The sequence below is a fragment of the Pleurodeles waltl genome, chromosome 4_2 (assembly GCF_031143425.1).
Source record: "Pleurodeles waltl isolate 20211129_DDA chromosome 4_2, aPleWal1.hap1.20221129, whole genome shotgun sequence".
NCBI classification, from domain to species: domain Eukaryota; kingdom Metazoa; phylum Chordata; class Amphibia; order Caudata; family Salamandridae; genus Pleurodeles; species Pleurodeles waltl.
In genome coordinates this window covers 540,281,911-540,308,843 of record NC_090443.1, presented here as the reverse complement: position 1 = coordinate 540,308,843, position 26,933 = coordinate 540,281,911, and the positions used below count along the sequence as shown (strand labels likewise).

Genomic DNA, 26,933 nt, shown 5'->3' with positions numbered 1-26,933 from the left:
GAGTGGGTGCTCCTGGCTTTTCTCTCTCTCTCTGTTCACAAACTTTTTTCCTGTTGAAAGGGTTGTCAGTAATGTGGGTGTGTGTTTTATAGTGGTCTGAGTGTGTGGGTGTGGTGTGTGTATGTGTGTCAGGTGTGTGTAGTTTGAATTGTCCGATGTGGTGTAGTTTTGTAAGTGTGTGTGTACCGCCAATGGTTTACATCGGTTGAAAGACAGCTGCTGTGGGCGTATTCCTGTTGGCGTAATGGTGTGGATTTTGCTATTGCCAGTTTATCACTGACCTTTGGTCTGGCAGACTTGTGTGGGTGTCTGTATTGTGGTGGTATTGTATGTGTGGGTCATGATACCTGTGGCGGATTACCACCGCGGTCACGGTATGTTGGCGGCCGTCAGCACGGCGGTAGGCGGCGTTTACCGCCAGGGTTGTAATGAGGGCCAAAATGTTGCATTAGCAACAACATCAACTCCTAGCGGTTGGTTCTCATGAAAAACTTCCTTTAAGTACATTAACAATACAATGGACAGTTCACAGTTTAATTCACTTGGTCAGTATTTTTATTAAACGCTAAGAAATACAGCTTCTGCACGAGGCCTGGCAAAATAGGCCAAGACACTGGCCAAGTTAAGACCTGTGATTTATAAGCTAAAGCATACTTCATAACCCTTAATATGACATATTACTGCATTAGTCTAGCATATGTTCAATATTTCATAAGTATTATTCATTGATTAGTACATTTCATTTCGGTAATATTGGTGGCCACTCTTCAAGGTCACATTTTCAAATGTGTGCATTCTTTTTCTATGTTATTTCATTTTCTACATAAACTCATTATATAAAATACATACACATTAATTAATAAATTGTATTAAAGAAACCTGCGCTAGCAGGACGCATGCATTAATGACAAGACTTCATAGGTAACAGGACACAGAATGCCCCCTTTCCTCCATAGAAACTATGAGCGGCATCAGAGCTGTAAGTTGTGGAACCTCTGCTTCTAAAAATACATACCAAAGCTCATTCAGGGTCCTCGATACCGCCTGTTGTGCCAACACCACGTCATTGAGTGATACAGAGCTCATCACTGGGATTTTCCTGATAATGCTGGCAACTGTCCGCAGCAAGACTTCTGCAAAAAACCACAAAGGAAGTGCAGTGTGTGAACTGTGGAAGGTGGCAGGGAAATAAAAGTAACGAGAAAGCAGGAAAGAAAGCAAACTACAAATGAATTCAGAAGACTATACTGTAGATATAAAATGGGGCGCATAGTAACTTGAGTGGGAAGAGAGATGCTCATAAGAGAGAAATAGATGAAAAAGAGAGGTGAAAGCATGAACGAAAGACTGAGATAAATACAAAGAAACAAAGAGAGCAAAGGCGAGAGAGAATGCAAGAAACATCAATAGGGATAAAATGATTAGGCACCTATTGTCACTGATAGAGAAGTACCTGTCTTTGGAAATTATTTTGGCCAAGCTAGTAAATGTGCATTTTTGAATAATGGTTTTGAGGATGCTGCTGTTAGCGTGCAAAATGAGTAGCTCTTAAAAGGGTGGCTCAGGAAGGTTGAGTATTGTTGACAGAAAATCAAGAATGGCTGAATCATGAGGGAAAACTATTTCTTTGTTTTTGTGAATAAATTATACATGGTCGTTTTTAGGGTGATGTTTTCTAGGCGTTTTAGGATATCTGAACCAGGGGTGTAGCTATCAGTGATGCAGCAGGCACTATTGCACCAGTGACCAGCGGGCTGAGGAGCTCCCAAACCCAAATCCTGACTGCCTTTAATCACATAACATTTCTTGGAAATCACTGTCCTTCCTTGCACTAGGGCCACTGATCCCATATGGTGGGGAGAAAACTGAAGAGCAACATTGCTCTGTCAGACATGTTGCACATATGATTAGCAAAGTCAAAGCCTGGCCAAAAGAAAGCCAGTGCATGAAGCCAGTGCATGAATGCCCCTGGGGCAATCAGGCAATGCAATGCTGGGCCACATATTGGAAAGGCTGAAATTCCTGTGAATTTCAAGTTTCAAAAGAAAACTTGTATTGGCGCAGAAGGGATGCTCAAGGGTGATATGCCACCCAGTTCTGGAATAGCCTGAGCAGAATGGAATAGCAACTTGGGTCTTCCAAATTCCTTCATTTAGGAATGGGGTGGTGACAGAAGGAGCAAAAATTGGGCTGAGAGAAAGGAAGACATTTCTAGAGTGTGGTGGGGTGAGGGCCAGTCAAACAGCAAGGTATGATCACCCATGAACATTAAGAGCCAAATTTAGACTTTGGCAGAAGGAATGCTCTGTCACAAACCAGGGCATTCTATCCTATTGCACTTGTAATAGGGCAGACAGGATATCCGTCACATTTGTGACAGAGTATCCCATCTGACAAAGTTTAAATCAAGTAGTAAATATTGATCCTTGCCAATCTCACACCAGGTATCCTTTTGGGAAAATGGTGGTACAGTGATGGGGTACAAGTGTGCTGGGCACAGGCAGTACAAATGATGCTCAAACTGAAAATATACATTTGTTTACCTGGGGATTCTGTCTTTTTGAGCACTTCCTCCACTACAATAAGGGGCAGAAAATATGATTGTGTGTATGATATAAACTTTAGGTCTGATTCTCGATATTTGTTTTAATAACTGTGGTAATGAAGAAGATTATTTTTGTATTTATTTGCTGTGTAATCTTGAGTTTCAAATACGTAGTTGCAATCTCTTACATTCCAAACAAATAAATAAACTAATAAAAAATAATTATTCAGTTCTTTGTTGATGGACACTGGACTGTTACTGAAAAGGGACTCAAAAGTGAGCTGCAGTAAACTAAGAGCAAGTTACCCGTGAGATGGGTGGAATGGTGCTCTTTATTGCCGAGAACAGTACATGGAAGGAGAAGAAACCATCAGCAGTAATTATGGCTAGGAAGGCGGTGAGCAAGGAATAACGAGGTTTTACATTAAAATGGGCAACATGGGGTTCGACCTAAGTAACTCTGACCAATAACACCACAGAACTCTGACAAACAGCACCACAACTTTGTGGCCATCAGTACACAGTTGTCAGATTAGTCACACAGAAGACTGCACTGAACCGCCAAGTTATTGTAGCGTACACTGTGTGCTGTCAGTGTATTGCCATCCCCAAGTTGGCTTCTCTGCAGGGCTGTTGGGGGACCGTAGGAAAAGCTGGAGTTTACAGAGCATACCTGGATCTTCTTCTGATTTGAAGTACTCATTCACAATGCTATTGATGCCTGCTCGCAGTAAATCTGGGTCCTCCACCGATTTCAGGTCCTCCACTGCCAGGGCGAAACGCAGAGGTGCGCCTGCACCAATCTCGGCCAGATGCTTGCTGAAAGCCTCTAGGAGGGCGGGGTCGTGCAGTATGTCAGAAATTGACCTGATGTAAAAGGGGAATACAAATTAATGTCCTAAAGTGTGGCAACAATTTATACATATAGAAATTGGATTTTATTGAAAAGTCAGAGTTCACCATATGTCTCAACATGACTTTGCTTTCATCACTATATGCAGTGTTTATAGGGATGGACAACAGTAGTTGTAGATTCATTAAAGCCATGAGGTGTTGGTGTTCGCTCAGTTTGAAGTAAGAGGACAGGAGACAAAAGAGGGTATGAGTGAGAGGGCAGAAGGAGAGGACAAAGTATAAGGTACCAAATTCAGGAACTCCCATTTGTTTAAATCGAGGGCCGAAGGTAATCGTTTGCTGTTCAAATATAAAATTTAAAAACGGCTTTTTGATCTTTTTGATCCATCGATGTAGACATTTTGAAGTCGTTCTCTTTTTCAATAAGCTTCTCTTCAGTTCCAGGGCAATGTCATACCAGAATAGTGTTGTGAGAATATTGTCTGACATAAATATTGTTTCCTAAGTATTGTCTACAAACATATCACCCCACTCGAGTTGATAATAGAATGAGGATTGGCAATGCCAATAGGGCTGGCTTAAGATTAATGTTGTGTGGTAATGTAAAGCATTACATGTAAAAACCATGGTAAACGATATGTATTTGTGTGGAAGCAAACTACTAAAAAGGAGCCATTCATTCAACAGGAATTTCTCCTCTCGCAAAGAATTTGACATTATCTGTAAACTCCAAAGAAAACATGTGATTAACTTTTTCATCCACATTCCTCGTCCCATTCCTTAATGCTTGCATTTTATGGCACCACCTCAATACAGATGCACGGAACAGGAACAACCCTCACTTTTTTTGTAACCATCCACCTCCTTTATCTATTAAAGGGGAAATCTAAAACAATTCGTCCTTTTTAGGGTGGAGCCTGCGTAGCATGCGCTTGCGCATGCATATCGCAGCGAGACGCTTTTGTATTTAGAAAAGGGCTCGGAGCCCTGTCAACTTCACGTCAGTGTTTTTTATTGGTTTGTGGGCTTGCCTAATAAAATCTGCTTGCTTTCATTAGTCGAAGGCAAGCATACCTCATGCCTTTTCCGGGGGCTAGCCCTCCTCGAGCGCAGCAACCAAGTACAGAAAACATGCGAGGCTCGCTGTTTTCCATCGGGCTCGTGGACTTTTTTTTCTCTAATTTACGAGCGCGATCTCGCTTGGCAGAAGTCGAGCGCTTTACATAGTTAATTTCACTTTTTCGGGTTGTGTACATAAATGCGCTTTTGCCCGATAGGTGAAAAGTCGGGTTAGGAGTTTACAACGCGATCAGCTCTAACATGAGCAAACGCGAGACCCGTTGCATTGTAAATGCTTGTTATTTCTGTGTGCACTCTTAGCAAGTGACAGCCCGGAAACAATGCTTAGGCCCACTTCTTTGTAAGCATATTGGGGAAAGTGCATGAAAAATCCATAGTGGGACCGGGTCCAGCTTGATCATTTTCCTTGGTTGAGTTTCAGACTTTTGCTGGTACCTTGTTTCCACTGAGTCGTTAGAATCAGGATGCAAAGGTAAGGCCCAGTGTGTCAGTGCTAGATCGTGCTTTCCCATTTTCGCCCGAAAACAGATTTAAACGCTTTGAACTCTAAAGACAATACATTTCAATATGAACACTTTGCAACAGGTTATTCCTTTAATACAGTAGAAGTACTATTTGGCATCAATAAATCTCCAAGATGCCATTAGATGTGACCATGTCCTTTTGAAATTCGATTTGGGGGAACATATTTGACAATTACAAGTCCTCTATTTGGGTTAAAGGTATCCCAAAGAGTGCACACCAAAATTCTAGCTCCTATAATTGCACTTCTCCACAAGACAAATATTCATGTTTATCCCCACCTGGATGTTCTGCTGATTGAGTGACTTTGGCCAAGATTGTTCAGGAGGTGGGGCGGTTATTTTATCCCAGAATCTAGTGTACATTGAGGCCTGGTTCTCGATGGCTTTGGGGACAGTATATCTGTCCCAAGAATGGAAAGTCAAGTTGGTTCAACTGCTGTTGGCTTTATTAAAGCTGTTAACGAGATTCAGCAAGTCGTTTCTACAGGTTCAAGGAGAGATGGCCGTTTTCTTTTTCTTGTTAAGTATTCAGATGACATTGTAATTAATAATATTCTTTGAAGAAAATTCTAGTTCTATGTTTTTATAGACTGCCGCTCTGTGCTCCCCTGGGCCAGATTGTATCTGGGGCTGTTGGTGCATCATATTCTTTAATATGAAAGCCCAATCTCGAAGGACGATGAATCCTTTATCCCTGTCTTTATCTCTGTCTCAGAGAGTCTGATGTTGCACTTGAATGGTGAAAATAGGAATTTCCCTTTCTAATTACTTTCCACTAGTGTTATCTACATATGCCAGTGTTGAGGTGTGTGTTTTAACAAGAAATATTAATGCAAAAGCTTGCATATATTGTGTGATGAAGCTGCATAGAAAATGTGTTTAACGTAGAAAAATAATGCACACATTTGAAATGTGCCCACGGAGAGTGGTTGCCAATGTATACGAAGACTAATGAAAATGCTTATTAATTTTGAAATGTTATGCAATATGTTTTAAATTTGTAGTAGTATATCGTAATTGAGGTTACATGTTAAGAGTTTGCCTCATTTAATAAAGCCCTTAACTTAGCAAGGGCTTTGGCCTAGCTGCCTAGCCTCATATTTGAATTGTATTTCTAGCGCGTTTAACATGCTGCTTTCTTTTAGGACACGAAGTTGTACTTTTCCAGAAGTTATGTGTTTGTAACCGTAGTAAAATTCTTCTTGTGTGAACCGGTTTATTCGAAGGTGATGTTCTTGCTAAATTCAACAGTGTAATTCGTAACATGTGCAAGGTTAACTACAATGAAGACACTGACTGGAGTGCGAACTGCAACATTTTGTTACCTGACATTCCAACCGTTGAAGACGTCAATAGCTGGACCAATCCGTGACATGGGAACTGTGAATTGTCGAAAGTTCTAGTAAGGTGTTTGCAAATTATTGGACAGAGAAAATTCATCCAATAGGAACTTAACCGCACTGCACAAGGAGAAATCAGAAATTTTTAGCCATTGTAGACACTTCCAGTCACTGAGACATTTTAGACGTTTTGTCACTTTCCAACCACTTTCTGCCACTTTCTGCCATTATTCCGAAGACATTTTGATATTATCTTCTCCTCTATCTGAGGTAAGAAAATCATCCTCTAGCTATGTTATCTTATGCTTCTTGAATGAGACTTTGCTTAACTTGAATTCTAAAGACTTTGCCCCATTCTAACTTTGCTTGATGATGATTGACTGATGTCCTGAGGACGAAGACTGACGCTGCTTGCTGATCTGTTGGATTGGTAACTATCCAATGCAAATTGTGATTGTCTGTTTGCCTTTTCTTTCTAGGTACCAACTGCTATTTTGATAGAGGCCTTAGTTTAGATGTTTTCTAAATTGGTGTTAACTAAATGTTTTGCATGAAGCCCAACATGGCAATGCTAATTCGAGATTAGTTGAGGCGTTCACTAATATCTTATGCAAATAGATAAATGACTGAGTTCTTTCTTTGTTGATTCATGTACTAATGAGACTCTGCTAAATTGATTCATATTAATGATGTGCATCATAATCTGAATGTGTATAATCCATGCATTGATTAAGTTGTGTTCTTCATGCTGGTTGTCAATTAGTATAGTTTGTGATGTGTGTCCTTGCTATTGAGATTAACCTATGTGATATTAGATTGTTAAAAATAGGGAAATAAATGTTCTAACTTCTAATTAAATTGGTGTGGTTATTCATGATTGAAAGGTCATGGTGTGTTCAATTATTGACTTCTATTGATTGTTTATTGATTATTGATTGGTTATTACTGAATGTTTATTGGCCTACTGATTGATAAATGGTAAGAGAGCATTTTGTGCTGGGAAGTCTCCAAATGCGGTCCAAAGGTTCATCGACCTAAGTGCGTCTCCTTGTAAGTTTACTTATTAAGGCTCTGACGCGCTAAAAGTTTTTGGTAGCAGTGTGGATGGTTTGGCCCTTTGGGGCCCCAGTACGAAAGACCAACGGTTTGGTAGAGTTGATGGTTTAGCTTTGAAGCCCTAGTACGATAATCTACAGTTTTGGTAGATATGGATGTGTTTGGCCCTTTGAGGTCCTGGTACAGATGGTACAAGGTGAAACGGTTTGGTGGTAGGTAAGGTGTACCGAATAAATCTGGGTTTGTGTATTTTTTTTTAATGATGCAAATTGGAGAGATGATGTCGCCCTACGTCCCAAATGACTTTCCCAAAATCTCGGAGCTTGATGAAGGAACTTTGAGTATGTTCTCTGCGCTCTAATGATAGTGTGAATGAAGTAGGTTTTGCGATTGCACAGCTTATGCAAATCGCAGGTGAATTGTGAGGTTTGTGGAGAGTTTTAGACCAGATGATGTTTTAGTAGGAGTGGGTGTACTCCGCAATATGAGAGTAGGGAAGTTTGCAAACTTCATGTGAGTGTGGTGCTTTGTGCTCCAAAATTGTCCACGTGGTTGTTGATGATGTACGGACCCTGCGTGGTCTAAGACTCCGGAGTATATTGAAAAGTGTATGAGACACTTGCTTTATGTTGTAATTTGTTTGGTTTAATAGGTCGATTGCAAGGTTGACGAGTCCAGTTTGAGTCAAAAGTGAGTGAATGAAAACCTCAATGGAGATTTGGTGAGTTCTAAAGTTCACTAGAATAATAATCCATTGACAAGTCGAGAGTAGAATTTGCGGGTCAAATTTTGCTTGTGAGTGCGGGATCTGAGAAGGAGAGAGTAGTGGCCGAGGCTAAGCGAAACCTCTGTAAAGTTCTGAAGCGATTGTGTTACCTTTTCCTGTAGTAAACCGGCAAATTTGTGTTTTGATTTTGGTTGGTGCTCACAATATATTGCATTTGTTTTGTATGAATTGAGAGTGGGAAGACAAGCCGCAAGACTTTGTCAGCCGTAGTACGTGTGAGTGTGACGTCATTGGAGCCGCACTGGGATAGGTTGGTTAGTGAGAAGGGTTGAGCACGGATTGGCAGCAGTCCGTGAGAGGCAATTGGAGGAGAAGGTAGGCGAAGAGAATTCTGGGAATAAAAGTCACTTCCTGATCTGATTGTAAACAGAAATACAGACGAAAAGATGACATTTTTCAAGGCTTTAAAGAGTGCGTTAAGGGGAGATGCATATATTACCGCAAGTGTAGGAGAAGTTACACCGCCGGAGGGTACACCGGCTTACATTGTAATGGAGGAAAAGGGTGTGGCGCCATGTCTTTGGCTAAAGAAATGGTGCAAAGCAACGGAGAAATGAGGGAGCTTAGCGTTTCCCTTAAATGGAACGTTCAATTTGAAGATTTAGGAACATTTACGGATGGTGCTATATGATCTGAAGCCACCTCCGAGACCAGCACAGTTTGAGGCGTTAGCCTTCTGGGAGCTAATGGCAAGACAGCAACAGCAACAGAAATTTGAGAGGAGAACAAGGAGAGCAGAAAATACACTAGCGGAGGCTAGATGGGATTGTGTACAGAAAGTTTGGAGAAGAGAGACACTAGAAGGAGTTAAGCTGTTTCTAGCGATAACCCAAGAGGTTGAAGGCAAAGGGAGGAAAGCTACCCGTAAAACAGAAAGAAGTCCTTCTAGAGACAGAGAGGATAGAAAGTCCTCGATAGAGATAGATGACTCAGACGATGATGAGTTCCTTACTCAGTTACTGAATGATCGTCCACCGCCATATGTGGCAGACGAAAATGGCCCGAGTACCAGTAAAGGCCCTACAGGTTTGATACAAGAGAAGGCGACAACAAGTCCGACACAGGTTAGTCCTGTCCTGACACAAGTTCCGATGCAGAGTAGTTTTGGTGTGCCCACCACACAGGTGATGCAACCTCAGTTGCAACCGCCACAGGTTGAGAGGATGTACCCTGACATACCCATTCTAGAAACTGCCACCAATCTGATGGTGCCGACAGAGCGGAGATACCCGAGACCAAGGTTGGTTCAGGCTGAACCAACTCCACTTTTACTGCCTCAGGTGCAGCCGCAAATGATGCCGAGATATACTTCGGTCACAGGAGCACAATCAGACATGTCGGTAATGATGAACCAGAATATGGGAGTTAATCTTCCACAGATTTTGGCCACAGATTTTGGGAAATAGACAGACACCAGATGCCATATCTTTACCTATTACGGTTGATCCACCTGTACCATTGTATGCGCAGGCAAAGCCTAGTGTAAGCAATCAAGGGGTAATGACACAAAATGCGACAAGAGGAGGGTTTGCAGAAAACACCAGAGGGATGATTCCTGCGGAACCGACATTTGAAGGATCAAGATCCTTATTAGATTTCAGTCCGATTGGGGTTCCTCCAGATGCTATGAGACAATCAAGTTCAAGATTGCTGACACCGCAGACCTCGAATGCAAATGCACCACAGACACCTTTAGTACAGGCTGGAACTATTTAATTGCAAGGTTTAACTGCACAACAGCTGACTGACTGGTTAGACAGACTTAATACACCACAGACTGCTCCTGTAGCAGCAGGGTGAGCGGAAGGAGAAGAAGACCTAAACTATGTGAGATTGGGTATGGAAGCAGGCAAGCTCGTTGAAGGGAACATGGGTGTGAACAAGCTAGAGTCATACACGAATGCAGAATTGAGGTACTTGTGCCCAAAAATAACTAGAGAAGTGAGCAAGGTGCACCAGAGGTTGGCAAACCTGGCCAACAAGCACTGCATAGACCTAGAGAATACCAAACATTTGAAGAGAAGTAACAGATTAGATTTTGAGCCAATGGATTTTGAACACATGAGGTCTGCTGGAATGAAAGCACACCTCAAGGAAATACTGCAAAGTGCACAAGTTTGGGGAGCCTTAGTTAAGTGGGAAGGCAGATGGGTGAAGAAAATAGACAAGAGGAAAAGTGATCATATAGAGCAGACTGCTAAAACACAACAGGACACAAACCCTGTAAAATTTTTACCAATGAGAGAGACTGCAGGAGGGACTCTTGTTCATGTACCTTGGACCAGAGGTGATATTCTATCATTTACGAATGATTACCCCAGGTTGAGAGAGAAACCAATAGAATGGTATCAGTAGACAGACAGGTTTGTGAAGCTTGCGAAATGTCTTTGGGAAGACCTGAACACTCTCTTTGAGATAATAGTCCCAGCTGACTTGTGGATTGAGTGTAAAAGAAGTGTAGAATGGCCGACTGATGAACCAGCAAGGGACAAACATACAGGTGCGCCGTCCCCTGATGTGATGAAGTATTATTATAAAGTCATTGAGTTTCTGAAGACGAGAGTTTCGCCTAAGAATATTGTTTGGCAGAGGATTGACAGAACGGCTGAGGAAGTCAAGGAATCGATACATGCATATTATGATAGGTTGTTTAAGGCGTTTAAGCATTACAGTGGCACAGAGACTATTGAGACGAAAGATGTGAATCACTTTGTGTTCAGATTCGTAGAAGGATTGAGACCTGAAATTGGCCAGATGATTAAGAATCATTTGATTTGCTGGTAAGCAAAACCGATTGATGAGGTGTTGCAGTATGCGAAGTACTGTAGTGATGAGATTGAGTTGAAGCAGAGAAAGTTGAAGGAGAAAGCAATAGTGATGCAAATCAATACAGCGCAGACAGGGATGCAGGGAAGTTTTCCACAGCAAGTGGTACAGCAGCCGCAGGGAAATGGGATGTTTCAGTTGCAGATGAGAGGTAGAGGACAAGGAGGTATTGTGAACCGCGGTCCAGACTTGAACACTGTAGTAGTTCAAAACGACGGACAGGGAATGAAGAAACTATTATCTTGTCATGTTTGTGGGGTCGTTGGACACTGGAAGCGTGCCCAATGATGGTGCAGGAAGGTGTTGTTCAACAAAGCAATGATGTCAGTTCATTTTCAAAATGTGAGAGGACCAGGATTGAGAGGTCCAAATCCAAATGTTCAGAATAATGTGAATCAGATGCAAGGTTTTCAACCCATGCAGCAGGTGCAAATGCCAGGTGCACAGCTAATGCAGTTACAACCAATGCAGCAGCAGGTCCCCATGGTACCTAGACAGCAAATGCAATGGCCTTTAGCCCCAATGGAACAGCAACAGATGATGCTTCTTCAACAGGTCACAGGTCAAAGAATGAGTCAGAATAACACAGCACAGCAATACCCATTGCGTGGTGAGAATGGAATAAACTATGAATGGTCGGATGAAAGTTCAGACGGAGAGGAGTGTAGGCTTGCAGCACCTTTAGATGTAGATCAGAGAGGACCCTATGTGCAAGGGAAGGTTATGGGTCACAAAGTTTCATTTTTGGTTGACATAGGAGCTACACGCTCCTCAGTCAGGAGTGCAGAAGTCCCAAAACTGCCCCTTTCGGGACAGGCAGTCAAGGTAGTAGGGGTGGCAAACCAACTCCTGACTAATCCGATCACAGATCCGATTCAAGTTGAGCTTGGCACTTTCCATGGATTGCACAAATTTGTGGTTTGCGATTCAAGTCCCGTATCCCTACTGGGAAGAGACTAATTGTGCAAAATGAGGTGTTTGATAACCTGTTCTAATGATGGAATTGAGGTCCAGACAAACAGTGACGATGAAGGGGAGGAACAGGTTTCAGAACCCGAAATGGAGACCACAGACGAAGAATACCCTCTGATTAATTTCTTTCCGATGTTCACAGTGGCTGAACTTCCCTCAGATTTACAGGGAACAGTTAAAGAAAAGGTATGGGACTTGACAGGGAAAGAAGTAGGACTGATAAAAGGAGTAGAGCCAGTTAAAGTCAGTGTGAAGCCTAACGCAATATTCCCCCAGATACCGCAGTACCATATGGCGCAAGATGTCCTTATGAAGGTTGCGCAAATCATTGCAGATTTAGTGAAACGGGAAGTCTTAAGGGAGGTATTGAGCAGTCCGTGTAATTCACCAATAATGGGACTGAGAAAGCCCTGTGGGAAAGTTCGAATTGTCCATGATTTGAGAATGATCAATGACATAGTGGTAAAATGTTGTCCAGTGGTACCAAATCCAGCTGTAATTATGTTTCAGATTCCATGTGATGCAGAATGGTTCACAGTAATTGATCTGTTCCAAGCGTTCTTTTCTGTGCCTCTTCATGAGGACAGCCAATTTATCTTCTGTTTTAAATTCTTGGACAAAGTCTACAGTTGGTGTTGTATTCCTCAAGGGTTTTCGGAATCACCTTCCATATTCAACCAGATACTGAAGAAGAATTTGAAGTCGTTGGAATTGCCTTTCCAATTGACCCTAGTGGAATACATTGACGATTTGTTAATTGCATCCAAAACAAGGGACGAGTGTAAGCACAACTCGATTGCCTTACTGAACCACTTGGGAAAGAACGGACACAAGGTGTCCCCCAAGAAATTGCAGTATTGTCAGAAAGAGGTAAAGTATTTGGGTCATCAAATTGAGAATGGGTTGAGGAAATTATCCAGGGAAAGAATAACAGCTGTACTACAGATGAATCCCCCGACAACACAGAGAGATGTTAGGATGTTTCTAGGGATGGTGAGTTACTGCCGCCAATGGATCCCACATTTCTCAGTCATCTCTAAGCCATTGCAGAGGCTGAGGAACAAAGAGAATCAAGACACTATAGTGTTGGGGGAGAGGGAAATGAGAGAGTTTACTGAGTTAAGGGAGAGCATGTGCAGGGCTCCTGCTTTAGGTATGCCTGATTAAATGAATCCTTTCATTCTGTTTTGTCATGAACAAGATGCATGTTCTTTGTCTGTCTTGACACAGATCCATGGAGGTGTAAACCGACCAGTAGCATATTTTTCAGTTACTTTGGACCCAGTTGCAGCAGCCTTACCGGGTTGTCTGCGTGCAGTAGCAGCAGTTGGACAAAGCCTTACACAGTGTGAAGGCATAGTGATGGGACATCCTTTAACAGTCATAGTCCCTCACTCAGTTTAAATTCTCCTGACACATACAAAGACCCAACGTATGACCAATGTAAGATTGACCAAATATGAGACAATTATATTGGGGTTACCAAATGTAATGTTAAAGAGATGTACAGTGTTGAACCCTGCAACTTTACTTCCAAGTGAAAATACAGAGAGTGAAAATTTGGAAGGTATAGATCATGACTGTCTTGAGGTGACAGAATTATACACAAAACCAAGACCTGATATTAGAGACACCCGATTGGAAGAAAATGGCCAAATTATTTTCGTTGATGGCTCATGTTTGAGAGACTCAGTAGGAGTGCTGAGAGCCGGATATGCGGTATGCACAATTTCTGGTATCTTGGAAGCATCCTGGCTTCAAGGAGTGTATTCCGCTCAAGTAGCTGAGCTGGTAGCTCTTACCAGGACTTGCCATGTCTCTGCTCAGATGAGAGTCACTATCTATACTGATAGTCAGTACGGATTCAGAATTGTTCATGATTTTGGCCAACTGTGGTCACAGAGGGGTTATTTGACCTCTTCTGGTTTGCCAGTGAAAAATGGAGAGAGAATTAGAGAATTATTGCATGCGATTCAGTTACCTCATGAGATTGCCGTGGTAAAATGCAGTGCACACCTGAAGTCACAGTACTTTGTTTCGATGGAAAATGGATATGCGTATTAAGTCGCAAGGTTTTGCTCATTGAACTGTATATCGTTCAAGGATCAATGGGAGTTGTTACCTGAAAAAAAAAATGAGACATGCACAGGTTGTGCATTGAGGGTGATTGACACGTTAGAAGAGTTGAAATTGCTGCAGGACTGTGTCAGAAAAGATTAGAAGCATTCTTGGGTTAGGATGCAATGCATACAAAGACCAGATGATTTTTGGGTTTCAGAGGAAGGGAAAATGGGTTTGCCAAACAGTCTTTTGCCACAGTTTGCAAGGTTTTTACATGGTCAGGCACACATTGGGAGGGATGCCATGATCAGGTTGTTCAAGATTGATTGGTTCAACCCAAAGTTTAGACAAGTTACTGAAATGATTTGCCACCGTTGCGTCATCTGCCAACAGATGAATGTGGGGAAAGGGACAGTGGTAAATTTGAGCCACATTGGAAGAGCTCGAGGTCCATTCAGCAGAATGCAATTGGATTTCATTGAGATGCCTGTGTGTGGAGGTTTGAGGTATGTGTTGGTGATTGTGTGTGTATTTAGCCACTCGATTGAAGCATACCCTACACGTAGAAATGACAGCCTCACAGTACCAAAACTGTTGCTTAGGGAACTGATAACACGTTTTGGTTTTCCGATCTCTTTAGAATCAGATAGGGGAAGTCACTTCAACAATGAGGTGGTTAAATTACTGTGTGCAGCATTGAACATTGAACAGAAGTTGCATTGTAGCTACCGCCCTGAAGCATCAGGACTAGTGGAATAAATGAATGGTACCCTGAAGTCGAGAGTTGCAAAAATGTGTGCGTCTACAAATTTGAAATGGCCCGACGCACTACCCTTGGTTTTAATGTCAATGAGAAATACACCTAACAAGAAGACAGGACTGTCGCCACACGAGATCCTCATGGGTCGAGCTATGAGACTGCCTGCAGTGACCGGGGAATGCTCTTGTGAACATCACAGATGATATGGTGCTGGACTACTGCAAGGGTCTGGCTGATGTGGTCCACTTTTTTTCTCACCAGGTGGAAGCTACCACCCTGCCACCGATCTATGATCCAGGACACAACTTGAAAGCTGGTGACTGGGTTGTCATCAAGAAACACGTAAGGAGGACGTGCTTTGAGCCTCGTTGGAGGGGACCCTACCAAGTGATACTAACGACTACCACAGCTGTGAAGTGTGCGGGAGTTCTGAACTAGATCCACGCCAGTCACACGAAAAAGGTGACGTGTCCAAGTGTTGAGGAAGTTAAGTTGTTGAAAGTACCAACAACCGACAAGGAAGTCTCAGGGCCAGAGAAAGATCGAAGAGGAACTGAGACAGAAGGAGAGCCCATTGAGGACGGCTTGGTCACACTGTAAGAGACGAGCGAGAACATATCCAGAGGGTTGATGGTAAGCCTATCTCAATTGAGGCAGCAGGGGAGCCTAGTCAGAGGGAGGCTCTTCCAGAAGCAGACGATTGTGAGAACCAGCAAGAGCACTTGACAGACACAGAAGGCGAAGGAGTTGATGCAGAAGAGAGCCAAAGTGTCTGAACTCCTTCTGAGCAGATTGCAGGTCCATCAAGTGAAAACACCATAGAGTAAGGAGAAGGCACAGGGTTGCCACGAGAGAGATCAGAGCCCAAAAAGACAAGTGGCCAGAGTCAGAAACAAAGAGGAGAGAAGTGGTTGTTGAGGACACCATAGAGGAAGAAGTAGACACAACAAGGAGAGAAGATTTAAGTGAAGGAGAGTTGCAGGGTGATCGGAAGAGGAAGAGAATAGCAAATCGAAGGTACGCAGGTCCTGAATGGGCGTATGCAACTACAACTGAATGGCAACAGGAATTTTTGTCTTTTTTTTTCGATTGAGAAGTTCCAGGTCAATATTTTGACACCTGAATCTGGCTGAAGGGACTGAGTAACAATCTGAGCTAGAATTGAGCTAGAAAAAAAAAAGAGACTGAGAATTTTACTGGATGAGACATTGAGAACCTGAAATTGACTTTTGAAAAAGATTTTGACAAGCTGCTGAACAGAGTTGACAAGGGATCCTGGAAGTGAGATCGAAAGCTGTAAATAACTGCTGAAGGAAGATTTTCCTTGTTTTGACTTTGCTGCAGTTTTGTGCCTTACAAATCATTCTTAGTCGTTTGCTTAAGAACCATCCTTTGTGGTCATTCTGTTAACCATCCTCCGCTTTCTGATTCTTTACAGATCATGACTAATACTAGGCAGGAGAGTAGAGGGAGTAGGCGTTGTAAATACTTGGGTGTTGGTTTAGGTATTGCATGTGTGATCTTGGTTGTGGTTGTGATTGTGGGTATGACACTGATGGATAAGAGTGGGACTAACGATGCTTCAGGTCCTGAAACTACTACTGCACTAACAGCTTTGGAGATGTTTGAACTGGATGAGAGATACTTACATGAGGGCATGAATGCAAAAGGGGAACTTTCTTCTAATGTTTTCTATTGCTTGTTGAATGAGTATATTGAGACGATGGATGCGAAAAATTGCTTTGTGTGTACACAGATTCCTACTTCTGTACAGGAAGGAGTCACTCATCATAGTTTGCCATTCATTTATGGGATAAGTTTTAGTCTGTTGCTAACAAGGTTTTATAACCAGGAGGACATTCAATATTTCTATTCCAATCCGGATCTAGTGTTTTCTTATGTGCCTATAATAGAGGATTTGAGTGATGTATTTAGATACTATAGTATAAAGCTAGTTAAAGGATTAATTTAGCCGATATTAGAAATTAGTATATCTTATGCTCACCAAAATATCTTGACCTGCTTGCTTACACCTGTAGAGAAGAGCTTTTTAGATCATACTGATGATAGAAGAAAAGCATTAAAGGGAAATTAGAAAAAGGATTACAGCAGCGAGCTTTTGAGAATAATGACGCTTATAGTGCAATAAGAGCGCAAGGGAAATTAGCTTTAGATGCATTACACGTAGGGAAGCTTTGTATATCCAGGTCAAAATCGTACTATGACAATGTGTTTGTGGGAATGAGTGAAAGTAAGCATATCTTTTTGTTTGAGAGTAAATGGACGTTTATGTTGAATGGACAGGACCTGGCGATTCCTGGGATCTACTATATATGTGGTCTTAATGCTTATTATCGTCTTCCAAAGGGATGGCATGGGACATGTTATTTGGGGATAGTTTTTTCAAAGATTTACCAACTTGATGACTAAAAGAAGTTTCCGAGATTGTCTGAATTACATCGTACTAGACAGAAAAGAGAGACAGCTGCTGGTGTATTGGGAGATATATTTGGGGCGATAATTCAATTCCTTCAGTGGGAGTTATTTTGAACTCAGTAAAGATTCGAAAGTTGTCTAATATTGTGGATAACATGCTAACACATTTCTCAGGAGCTATACTCCTGATGGATACTCAACTTGCTATGGAGAGGGCTATGACTCTTCAAAACAGGCTTGCTTTAGACATTCTTTTAGCGAAGAATGGCGGGGTTTGTAAAATGCTTAATGAGCGTCATTGTTGTGCGTTTATTCCTGACAATAGTAACGAGATTAGGAGCTTGCTTACTAATTTGAGTAATGAAAGTGCAGATTTAAAGGAACTGAAAGAACCTGGTGTTTGGGAAAAGGTCGGAAAAGGTTTTGCTTCAGTGGGAAATTAATTGGCTCAGCAACATTTGCCATGGGATATTGTCTAAAATAATACAGTGGATATTGATTGTTGTGGTTTTCTATTTGGATTATGGGTGCTGTGTAAAATTTGCAAAAGAATAAAAATAAGAAAGGCGAAAAATGATAAGAGGAGGGAAGAAAAGGAAAGGAAAAAATAGTTTAAGGAAAAATCAAGGGGGAAACCAATACGTGGAGAGATTGAAATTACATAATTTTAACTGATGTAAAATTTGTGGGAGAAGATCTTGTGTGATGACAAGAGTCATCAGAGGAGGGATTGTTGACGTGTGTGTTTTAACAAGAAATATTAATGCGTAAGCTTTCATATATTGTGTGATGAAGCTGCATAGAAAATGTGTTTAACGTAGAAAAATAATGCACACATTTGAAATGTGCCCACAGAGAGTGGTTGCCAATGTATACGAAGACTAATGAAAATGCTTATTAATTTTGAAATGTTATGCAATATGTTTTAAATTTGTAGTAGTATATCATAATTGAGGTTACATGTTAAGGGTTTGCTCCATTTAATAAAGGCCTTAACTTAGCAAGGGCTTTGGCCTAGCTGCCTAGCCTCATATTTAAATGGTATTTCTAATGTGTTTAACATGCTGCTTTCTTGAAGGACACGAAGCTGTACTTTTCCAGAAGTTATGTGTTTGTAACCGTAGTAAAATTCTTCTTGTGTGAACCGGCTTATTCAAAGGCGATGTTCTTGCTAAATGCAACTGTGTAGTTTGTAACAGGTGCAAGGTTAACTCTCCTAGGAGAAGACAATGAAGACACTGACTGGAGTGCAAACTGCAACATTTTGTTACCTGACATTCCAACCGTTGAAGACGTCAATAGCTGGACCAATCAGTGACATAGGAATTGGGAATTGTCGAAAGTTCTAGTAAGGTGTTTGCAAGGGACCATTCCCTGCCCTGAAAAAATACCGAAACTAAAGGTTTTTTTTTTTTTTTTAAGTGCAGCTCGTTTTCCTTTAAGGAAAACGGGCTACACTTAAAAAAAAAAAAAAATGCTTTATTTAAAGCAGTCACAAACATGGAGGTCTGCTGACGACAGCAGGCCTCCATGTTTGCGAGTGCCTAGACTCGCTATGGGGCCGCAATTAGCGACCCACCTCATGAATATTAATGAGGTGGGTCATTGCGACCCCATAGCGAGTCGCAGTCGGTGTCTGAGACACCGTACTGCATACCAATTTGCGAGTTGCAAATTGCGAGTCACAGGGACTCGCAATTTGCAAGTCGCAAATTGGCGTTTTGCTACATCTGGCCCTAAATGCTTTGCATGAAGCCCAACATGCCAATGCTAATTCGAGGTTAGTTGAGGCGTTCACCAATATGTTATGCAAATAGACAAATGACTGAGTTCTTGCTTTGTTGATTCATGTACTAATGAGACTCTGCTAAACTGATTCACATTAATGATGTGCATCATAATCTGAATGTGTATAATCCATGCATTGATTAAGTTGTGTTCTTCATGCTGATTGTCAATGAGTATCAGTTCTGATGTGTGTCCTTGCTATTGAGATTAACCTATATGATATCAGATTGTTAAAAATAGGGAAATAAATGTTCTAACTTCTAATTAAATTGGTGTGGTTATTCATGATTGAAAGGTCATGGTGTGTTCAATTATTGACTTCTATTGATTGTTTATTGATTGGTTATTACTTAATGTTTATTGACCTATTGATTGATAAATGGTAAGAAAGCATTTCGTGCTGGGAAGTCTCCAAACGCGGTCCAAAGGTTCATCGACCTAATTGCGTCTCCTTGTAAGTTTACTTATTAAGGCTCTGACGCACTAACACCAGCAAGAAGGAATGGGGGAATTTGCTGAGGGGTCTGAATTGCAGTTTGGGACTAAAGTTTTGAAAAATGCAAAACATGTTCTGTTAACTATTTTAAGACATTTTCTTTTCTTGTATGATCATTCAATTTGCTTTGAATAAATGGCTGTGTCGCATGATAGCGGTCATATGTTTTTCCTAATAAGGATTCATGTTTTTGTATTTATGCAAGTAGTGAGGAATGGAGGTAGCAATGTGAACGGTGAAGGGAATGAGTATTAGGATGAGGAACGTGAAATTGGAGTAACAGAAATTACCATTAAGTAATATAGGCACTCTTTGTGTTCATTTCATGTCCAAAAGTAGAAAATGGCAGTTGAAGTTTTCTTATTTTTACTCAAATATGTGAAGTACAATGAAATATGTAACCCTAACTCCTCATGACAGTTTCCTGCTCCAGAATGTCCTGGGAGGAACATCCTAGATGATGAAACACTGTATGCAGCAGGCTCAGTCACCGATGGGTAGCGTGTATCGTAGCGGCTGGAGAGAGAGCACTGTGGGCGTGTAGATGGGAAGGTGGAGACATGTACCGTGCAGCCAACTAGGCCTGGCTACAAGAAGCAAGGACAGAGCAGTGGGAGCCTTGTTCAGGGGGCTCAGAGCAGGGAAGCAGTGGCAGCTGCCGCCAGACAACAGTCTCCCGTTGCCTTTAGCAGTCATTCGTGTCAGCAGGACGTTTCCCACTGCCTCAAATGGCTAACAATGTTGATCCTCATGTTTTTGTTTTCAAACAATTGGTACCATAGTAGTTAAAAATCATACATAAGTGTGCACGTCTTTGTATTTCTCAATTTCACACACCCATACAACCTACTGCATTACAATTGTGTAATAAATGCATTGCAATTGAGTGGCCATTCTTAAAGTACACAAAATAGCCACACATATACCTTATGACTATAGGTAACAGAGGTAAGTAGGCAGAAGGTATGGAATGTAACCCATCTGGGTTTTCAAGTGTTTGAAGGCTGTTTTTTAAGGCTTAGTGAATGCCAGAAGGGAGGAACTTGCTTAAAACTGGTGTTGGGGATGTTCCAAAGAAGTGATTGAAACAGCTCAAAAGTTCGAAACGTCGAGAATTTGGGTACAATCAAATGGTAGAGTTGCATGAGCAAAGGGGTAGGGGTCTGAGGAGTAGTAAATTGGTGAGAAGCAGATGCTGTACAATGGATGACTATGAATACAATGGTGAATATTTTTGCGAATAATCATGTTGCTTGGCCCAGGTAAATGTGGTAGGAAACAATATGGGCACGTTGCATAGCCTGCATGTGACTAAGATGAACATTTTGTTGGGGGAGAGCATGTCTGTTGGGAAAGTCCAACTAGTACGCTGTCACAGTAATCTACATAACAGCCGGGCAACCTGTTGTTCATATCACTAGTAGCCAGAAGTTCGAGGTGCTAGAGGACGTCTCAGATGCTGAGCACTGGAACGCAGCCACTGTGATCATGGAAGTAACGAAGGGATAGCAATTAAGTTGCTACCCTAGGTTCCTGTCAGATGAGGAGGGAACAAATATTGCTAGAATCATTTGCACATGCTTTACTAGAACAAAATATATTGCCTTTTAGGCAAGAGAAGTAATGGTAGAGTTGTACCTCAGGAACTCAGTAATTGAATATTGGAGGTCCTGTGGAGGAAGATTGATTGCTAAAGTTGTGTGTGGGTCACAGAACTGGAAAGTGAGGGGGCAGTATCTCACGGTTCGGGTAGTTTTACTTTCTTTTGCCTCTTTTTTAGCCTACCTAGGTTTGTCTTGAGTGGCATCCATTTTACTTGCACTCTTCCATCGCACAGCCTTCGATTCAGACTTTGCCTTCATCACTAGGAGAAAAAAATGTGTTAGCGAGATCTGTCAGCTCCTCATAGTGAAACTAACTCTACTGTTAGAAGTGCTACCACCTTCTGCAGAATGCATACTACTTCTCATAACAGTGACCAGTACTGTCTTAGAAGCAGGTAGGTCTACACAGTCCGACCAGGAAGCAAGCCAGGATTGCATGCCGTGTTGTAGGTACTCAGCCCATAGGGCTATCATATTACATGACAAACATGCAACACTCTTTATGGTACTATGTGATCAAAAGAATGTATTTCAACTTCTAAATTGCTACTATTCAATGTCTCGGTGGTAGGCAGAGAAGAGGATTAGACGTCTGTCTCGCATTTACAACTATTGCAACTGCACTTCATGCATTTCATGCGGGTCGTAAACAGGTGAATATTTTATGAACTCTCTCACTAGAACTAAGAACAGTAAATATATATCGATCAGGATATTGGAACACACAGCCATTATTCATGGAAAAATGTATATTCCTGATGTTATTGGCAGTGATATGGAAGCCTTCCTGAAATTCTTTATTTCTTAAGGATACTGATGTTTCTCAACCTACACCACACAAACCTTGCTTGGCGAAGCTACTAACTGCAAGCCAGAAGATAGTCTTAAGTGAAAGATAGTTTACCATTGTGGACCCCACTGACTGGGTGAAATTGAGCCCTGTCAGAGCTCACTCAAAACAGTAGGTTCTATCCTCCATAGACCGTCATGCGACTCTGTACAGATCATAGATTTGCTCCACTTTGCATTGACACTCGTTGGCATATTTATAATGCCCTAGCACCACCTTGCACCACATTAACGTCATTGTTTTTTTACATTAATGTGGCCTAACGAGCCCAAAATCCCAGCACCTCATTTACAGGGTGGCACAATGCATGCATTGCGCCACTCTGTAACCCTTTACGCTACATTATGCCTGCGCCAGGCATAATGTATGCAAAAGTGGTGTTCCCCCGTTAGGGGAGCCGGAAAAATGGCAAAAAGAAATCTATGAGATTTCCTTAAGCCATTTTTTACGGCACTTTTAACGTCTGCTGGGGGCTTCCATTCTTTAGAATGGGATCCTATCTACTCTGCAGGAGTAGTGCCAATATTTTGCCACTACTCCTGCAGAGTACATCAATAGCGTCATGAAAAATGACTCTATTGCCCCCCACCCTGCGCCCTGGTGCACCAGATTTTAAATATGGTGCACACATGGTGGCGGTAGGGGGGTGCTACGGGGCGTAGGAAAAGTGGCGCTGCACTCGGTGCAGCACCACTTTCCATAAACCTGCCCCTCAATTTTCTGAATTTTGTAAACATGTATGCTAGGGGATATTATGTACTGATACTGGATACTGCGTTTTAGATGAAAACTGTTGCCCACTGATGTGAGTGGGATGCAATTTAGCTGGCTAATGGATAAATCACACTAACTGGTCAGTGCCATGGTATAAACAAGGTTCACATTGACCCTGGTGGTACACTGTGGTATGTAGTTTTTTTATAGGATGCATTACCATGTTTCCTTAACGTTTCTTTGGTGTCCATGGCTAAAGAGGCACATGAGGTGGAATTCAGCAAACCACCAAAGTTGGTCCTCTATAGCATGGCCAGCCTAAATGATCTTTTAGTATTTTACTTTAACCTGCTATTTGCTTTTACTGAGTGATTATGGACCCCTCTGCGCAGCCACCAGACTGGAAATTGCAGTGGTCAGTTTGACTCCAGACTGTTGCCCTAATCAGGGTCAACCTGACATGAACTGTTGTGTAGGCAAGATATTCTTTCAAACTGCACGGAAAAATTGCATATCCTGTGCACTTCATCTTTTTGTTTATACATGAAGATATATTGTTCTAGCCAACTGCCTAGATTGTTACCACAGAAACTGAGACGGTAGCAGCCTCAAGACAAGTAGGTTGACTCGCCAATTATCGCTCTATTTATAGCCATTTGACTGTGCTGCATACATCTTTAATTTGCCACAAAACACTTATCAATGTAACAATTGTCCACAAATTTAAATGACATTGAAGGTATCAGGTAAAAGAAACAATAAAGGTGACTGTGAAATGATATATAACATACACAATATAAATGATGTCAAATACTAAAATAACACACAACATCAAAGAATGAGAATGGTAATAAATAAACAAGGTGGAAGTTCGTGCAGTATCTAGGTCTGTGCAAAATGGACCAACAGCATGTTGTGTATGTGTTCTATAAAAGGATTGAAGTATATGGTAAAGACAACACACGGTACACTAGCCTTGTTTTCCAGGGATCCCCACTAATGCAGACTCTGAGCGGAATGTATGCTATTCAAGGTGACCCTGAAGTTGTTTGCCTAAAACAGCCTGTGAGATTTTACTAATCACAGTCAGATTAGAAATGAGTACAATAGCCTGGGTCCTCTACTGAGATTCATACTCTTTTTTAACAGGGTCATGACCACATCATGCCACATCTGTATAGAAATGATTTCTTGATCCATACTGTGATTAGTGAACTTGATTAGTGTAGTGTCTTGCTAATCAGGGATGATGGGACCCTTTTGGTTCCTGACGGACCCCGCAGAACTGTGACATAAGTGTTCGGTGTGGTTAACAGAACTCATGATTTTGAATGGGGAGTTCGTGGTTAGCTGCGTTTCCTTACTTTGCGTCAGGTAGGCGTTTCCAGGGGCGTTGCATGGGTGTTCCCATGCAACATCCATGGATTTTGACGCATACCCAGAATTGAAAATTTCAGTAAACCTGGCAATGCGTCAAAAGCCTACACCACCCCAGGGTTGGCAGAAGAGTGAGTGACACAATGGAGAGAAATATCTTTATTTCTCCCTGTTTTTCCTCTTTCTATGTGTCCTGCCGAAAATGCATCCATTGATTGGTTGTGTGCAGGAAGGTGTCCTTCCTTCACAAAAACAATCATCCGTACAAAAAAAGCACCTCTGCACAATGGGTGCCTGGCAGCAATTTCTACACCAGCACAAGGGGCGGGAGGACAGAATGCATTGATTCATGTAGATATGGTGCATTTCTGCCCTTTCCCGTGGCACAGGGTGGTGGAGCAAGGGACCCTGTGCCATGTAAATACAGCCCTGAGGTTTTTGTGAGGCATGCCTGGTTGGGTTAGGTGCGATTCTTGTCCAACACAGTGGACACCCACAGGGATGTGGAACTCCTATTGCCCCACACATATTGTTTGGGGTCAAGAGCAACAAGTTTTAATGTTTACTTTTTCTTTGGGGCAAGTATGCCCAACCCGCTGCAACACAAACCCTTTGGCTGCCAGATTACAAAGAAGGGAACTCTCTGCAGTTGAGGTAATGTATGGGTCTGTAATTTAATGCTGTTCAAACTTGTATATATATTTCATTAATGAAAAGCCTTCATTATTAGTGTGAGGGCTGTATGTAAATGTTTTGAGGTCACACTACACTACTGACAGTGGCTCCAGTAAAATAAAAAGTGTACATATATATTTGAAAGGTTTAACAATATGAGGCTAAGTATAATGCTCCCAGAATGCTCTCTGATTAGATGCAAATGTTTGCAGAAGCTTGTAAGCAAGAGTCATGATTCTTTGCTTTCAAAATAAAATGTTCAGAAAAAATGCAAGTAGGAAAAAAAAGTTTCGCTACTATGAACTTTTAGGTGCTATTTCTTTGAAGCGTCATTTAGTAAAATGTGCTGATGCATGCTAGTATTTCCCAAAAATATTCTTAATGGAAAATTAGTGTAACCATTTTCAACACGATTATGGGAAGCATGAAAATACTCAAATACTGGCAAAGCCAACCAATCCGACATTAGTTGTGAGTCTTTTGGTTTTGTCAATGCATGTCTTGTTTTGACATGGCTTTTGTAACACTTCATTGTTGTGGGAGCTGCAAGGCCCTCACCATTGTAGCAAACACTGGTAAAAAAAAAAAAGAAAAGTGTATGGTCTCAAAAAGTACACATTGCCACCAGTGGCGTAACAAAGGCCCCCCAGCCCCTCACCAGGGCACCCCCTCCCACAGCACTTGCCCTAAGAGAGTCGGGGGAGGGACTCAGTGTTTTTTGCAGGGGGAGCTCTCCACTTTCGCCCGCTACTGATTTCTACAGTAGTTTCTGGCACTGAACAGAACTACTTTGTGTGCCAATATGCTCCTTATGGAAGAACAGAATGAGATCACTCACAGTAAAGCCAGCCAATAGATGGAGAGAGAAATAGAAGTTTAACAAAAACAAATTGTCTTTGTGAACGCCAGACCTAATTAGAGACCATATTCTTAAGAGAAAGTAAAAAAAGTGCACCCATGGTATATGTCTTTGAATTAGTGGCTTTCATGAATTCACAAGACCTTACAGAAGTAGGCCAGGACATTGTACTCCTAGAAAACATTTGTGAACTGTATTTTAGCTCGAGCAAATATGCATGTGTAGATTTGTTCATGTGAAAATCTGTTGAGCGTTTACAAGTTCACTTTCCCTCCAACCACTTTTTACCCAACCCTGGAAGAACTTCTACTTCTGCCATTGTTAGGATTAAATGTTCATCCTTTCTCAGTATGTGAAAAGATTAGAGGAGAGCTGGTGAAAATCCTTAAAACATGCAAGTTAGTAGTTTGCAGACGCAAAGGCTTTTCAGTCCTAGTATGTATATCTGCGGAAAGGTGGCAAAATAAGGAAATTGCTATAGTAGGGATTGGAATTGAACATTTCCACATATTTTTATATGGAAAGCCATTTTGTCACAGATCATCAAACACAGCTTAGGATCTTTGGCAATCCTAACGCCAAAAGGCCTCGTCATATTGAACATTGGGGTTTATGATTACAGGAATAGAACTACACTATTGTGCATCAACCAGTGAAAGATCAAAACCCTGCTGACTATTTTTCATGAGTGCCAGTACAGTGGCTTAGTACCACTTCCAAAGCGGCTGACGCATATATTAACTTTATAGTAAAGTCCAGTACACCTGCCGCTATTTCACTGGAACAAATCATTACTGCCACAAGCACAGATAGTGACATGTTGATACTTAAAGTCATTATTGCCCATCAATCCTAGAAACAGCACACTCAACTTCTTACAAATGACAGTGAATATCAGAAATTCAAAAATGTGAAAGATGAACTGCTTGTTCCTCAGGATGGTCTTGTCTTACAAGGTTGAAGAATTGTCATACCGGAGAGTGTAGGACACCAGGTACTGAAGTAGGACATGAAGGACATTGTGAAAATGTTGCCTCTAAATGAGCTCTCTGAAACAGAGTCTGGTTTCCTCATCTTGACAAAAGAGTTGAAAAGGAAATAAAGGTGTGTTATTTGTGCAACTGCTTATCCCTCAAAATAACTCAGCATCCGTTGAACATATCTGATCTTCCGAAGCATGTGTGGGTGTGAATCGCTGTTGACTTCTTTGGACCCCTTGACAATTGACCTGAGAGTGGTCATTGATGAGTCCTCTCACTCTCCTTTGGGTGAAGACCTTCCATCGATCACTCAGGAAAAAGTTATTGAGAGGTTAGATGTTATTTTTA

The 26,933-nt window shown here is 41.6% G+C and overlaps 1 protein-coding gene across 1 annotated transcript in view; it reads right to left on the bottom strand.

Annotated features, from left to right (window-relative positions):
- RGSL1 (regulator of G protein signaling like 1) overlaps positions 1–26,933 on the bottom strand; it is a 483,194-nt gene that overhangs the window by 160,210 nt on the left and 296,051 nt on the right. The window contains exons 11-13 of the mRNA XM_069233196.1: positions 21,312–21,390; positions 3,219–3,412; positions 1,016–1,133 (exon numbers count right to left, since the gene is read on the bottom strand). Of these exons, the coding sequence (XP_069089297.1) occupies positions 1,016–1,133; positions 3,219–3,412; positions 21,312–21,390 (391 nt within the window). The remainder of the gene's footprint in view (positions 1–1,015; positions 1,134–3,218; positions 3,413–21,311; positions 21,391–26,933) is intronic.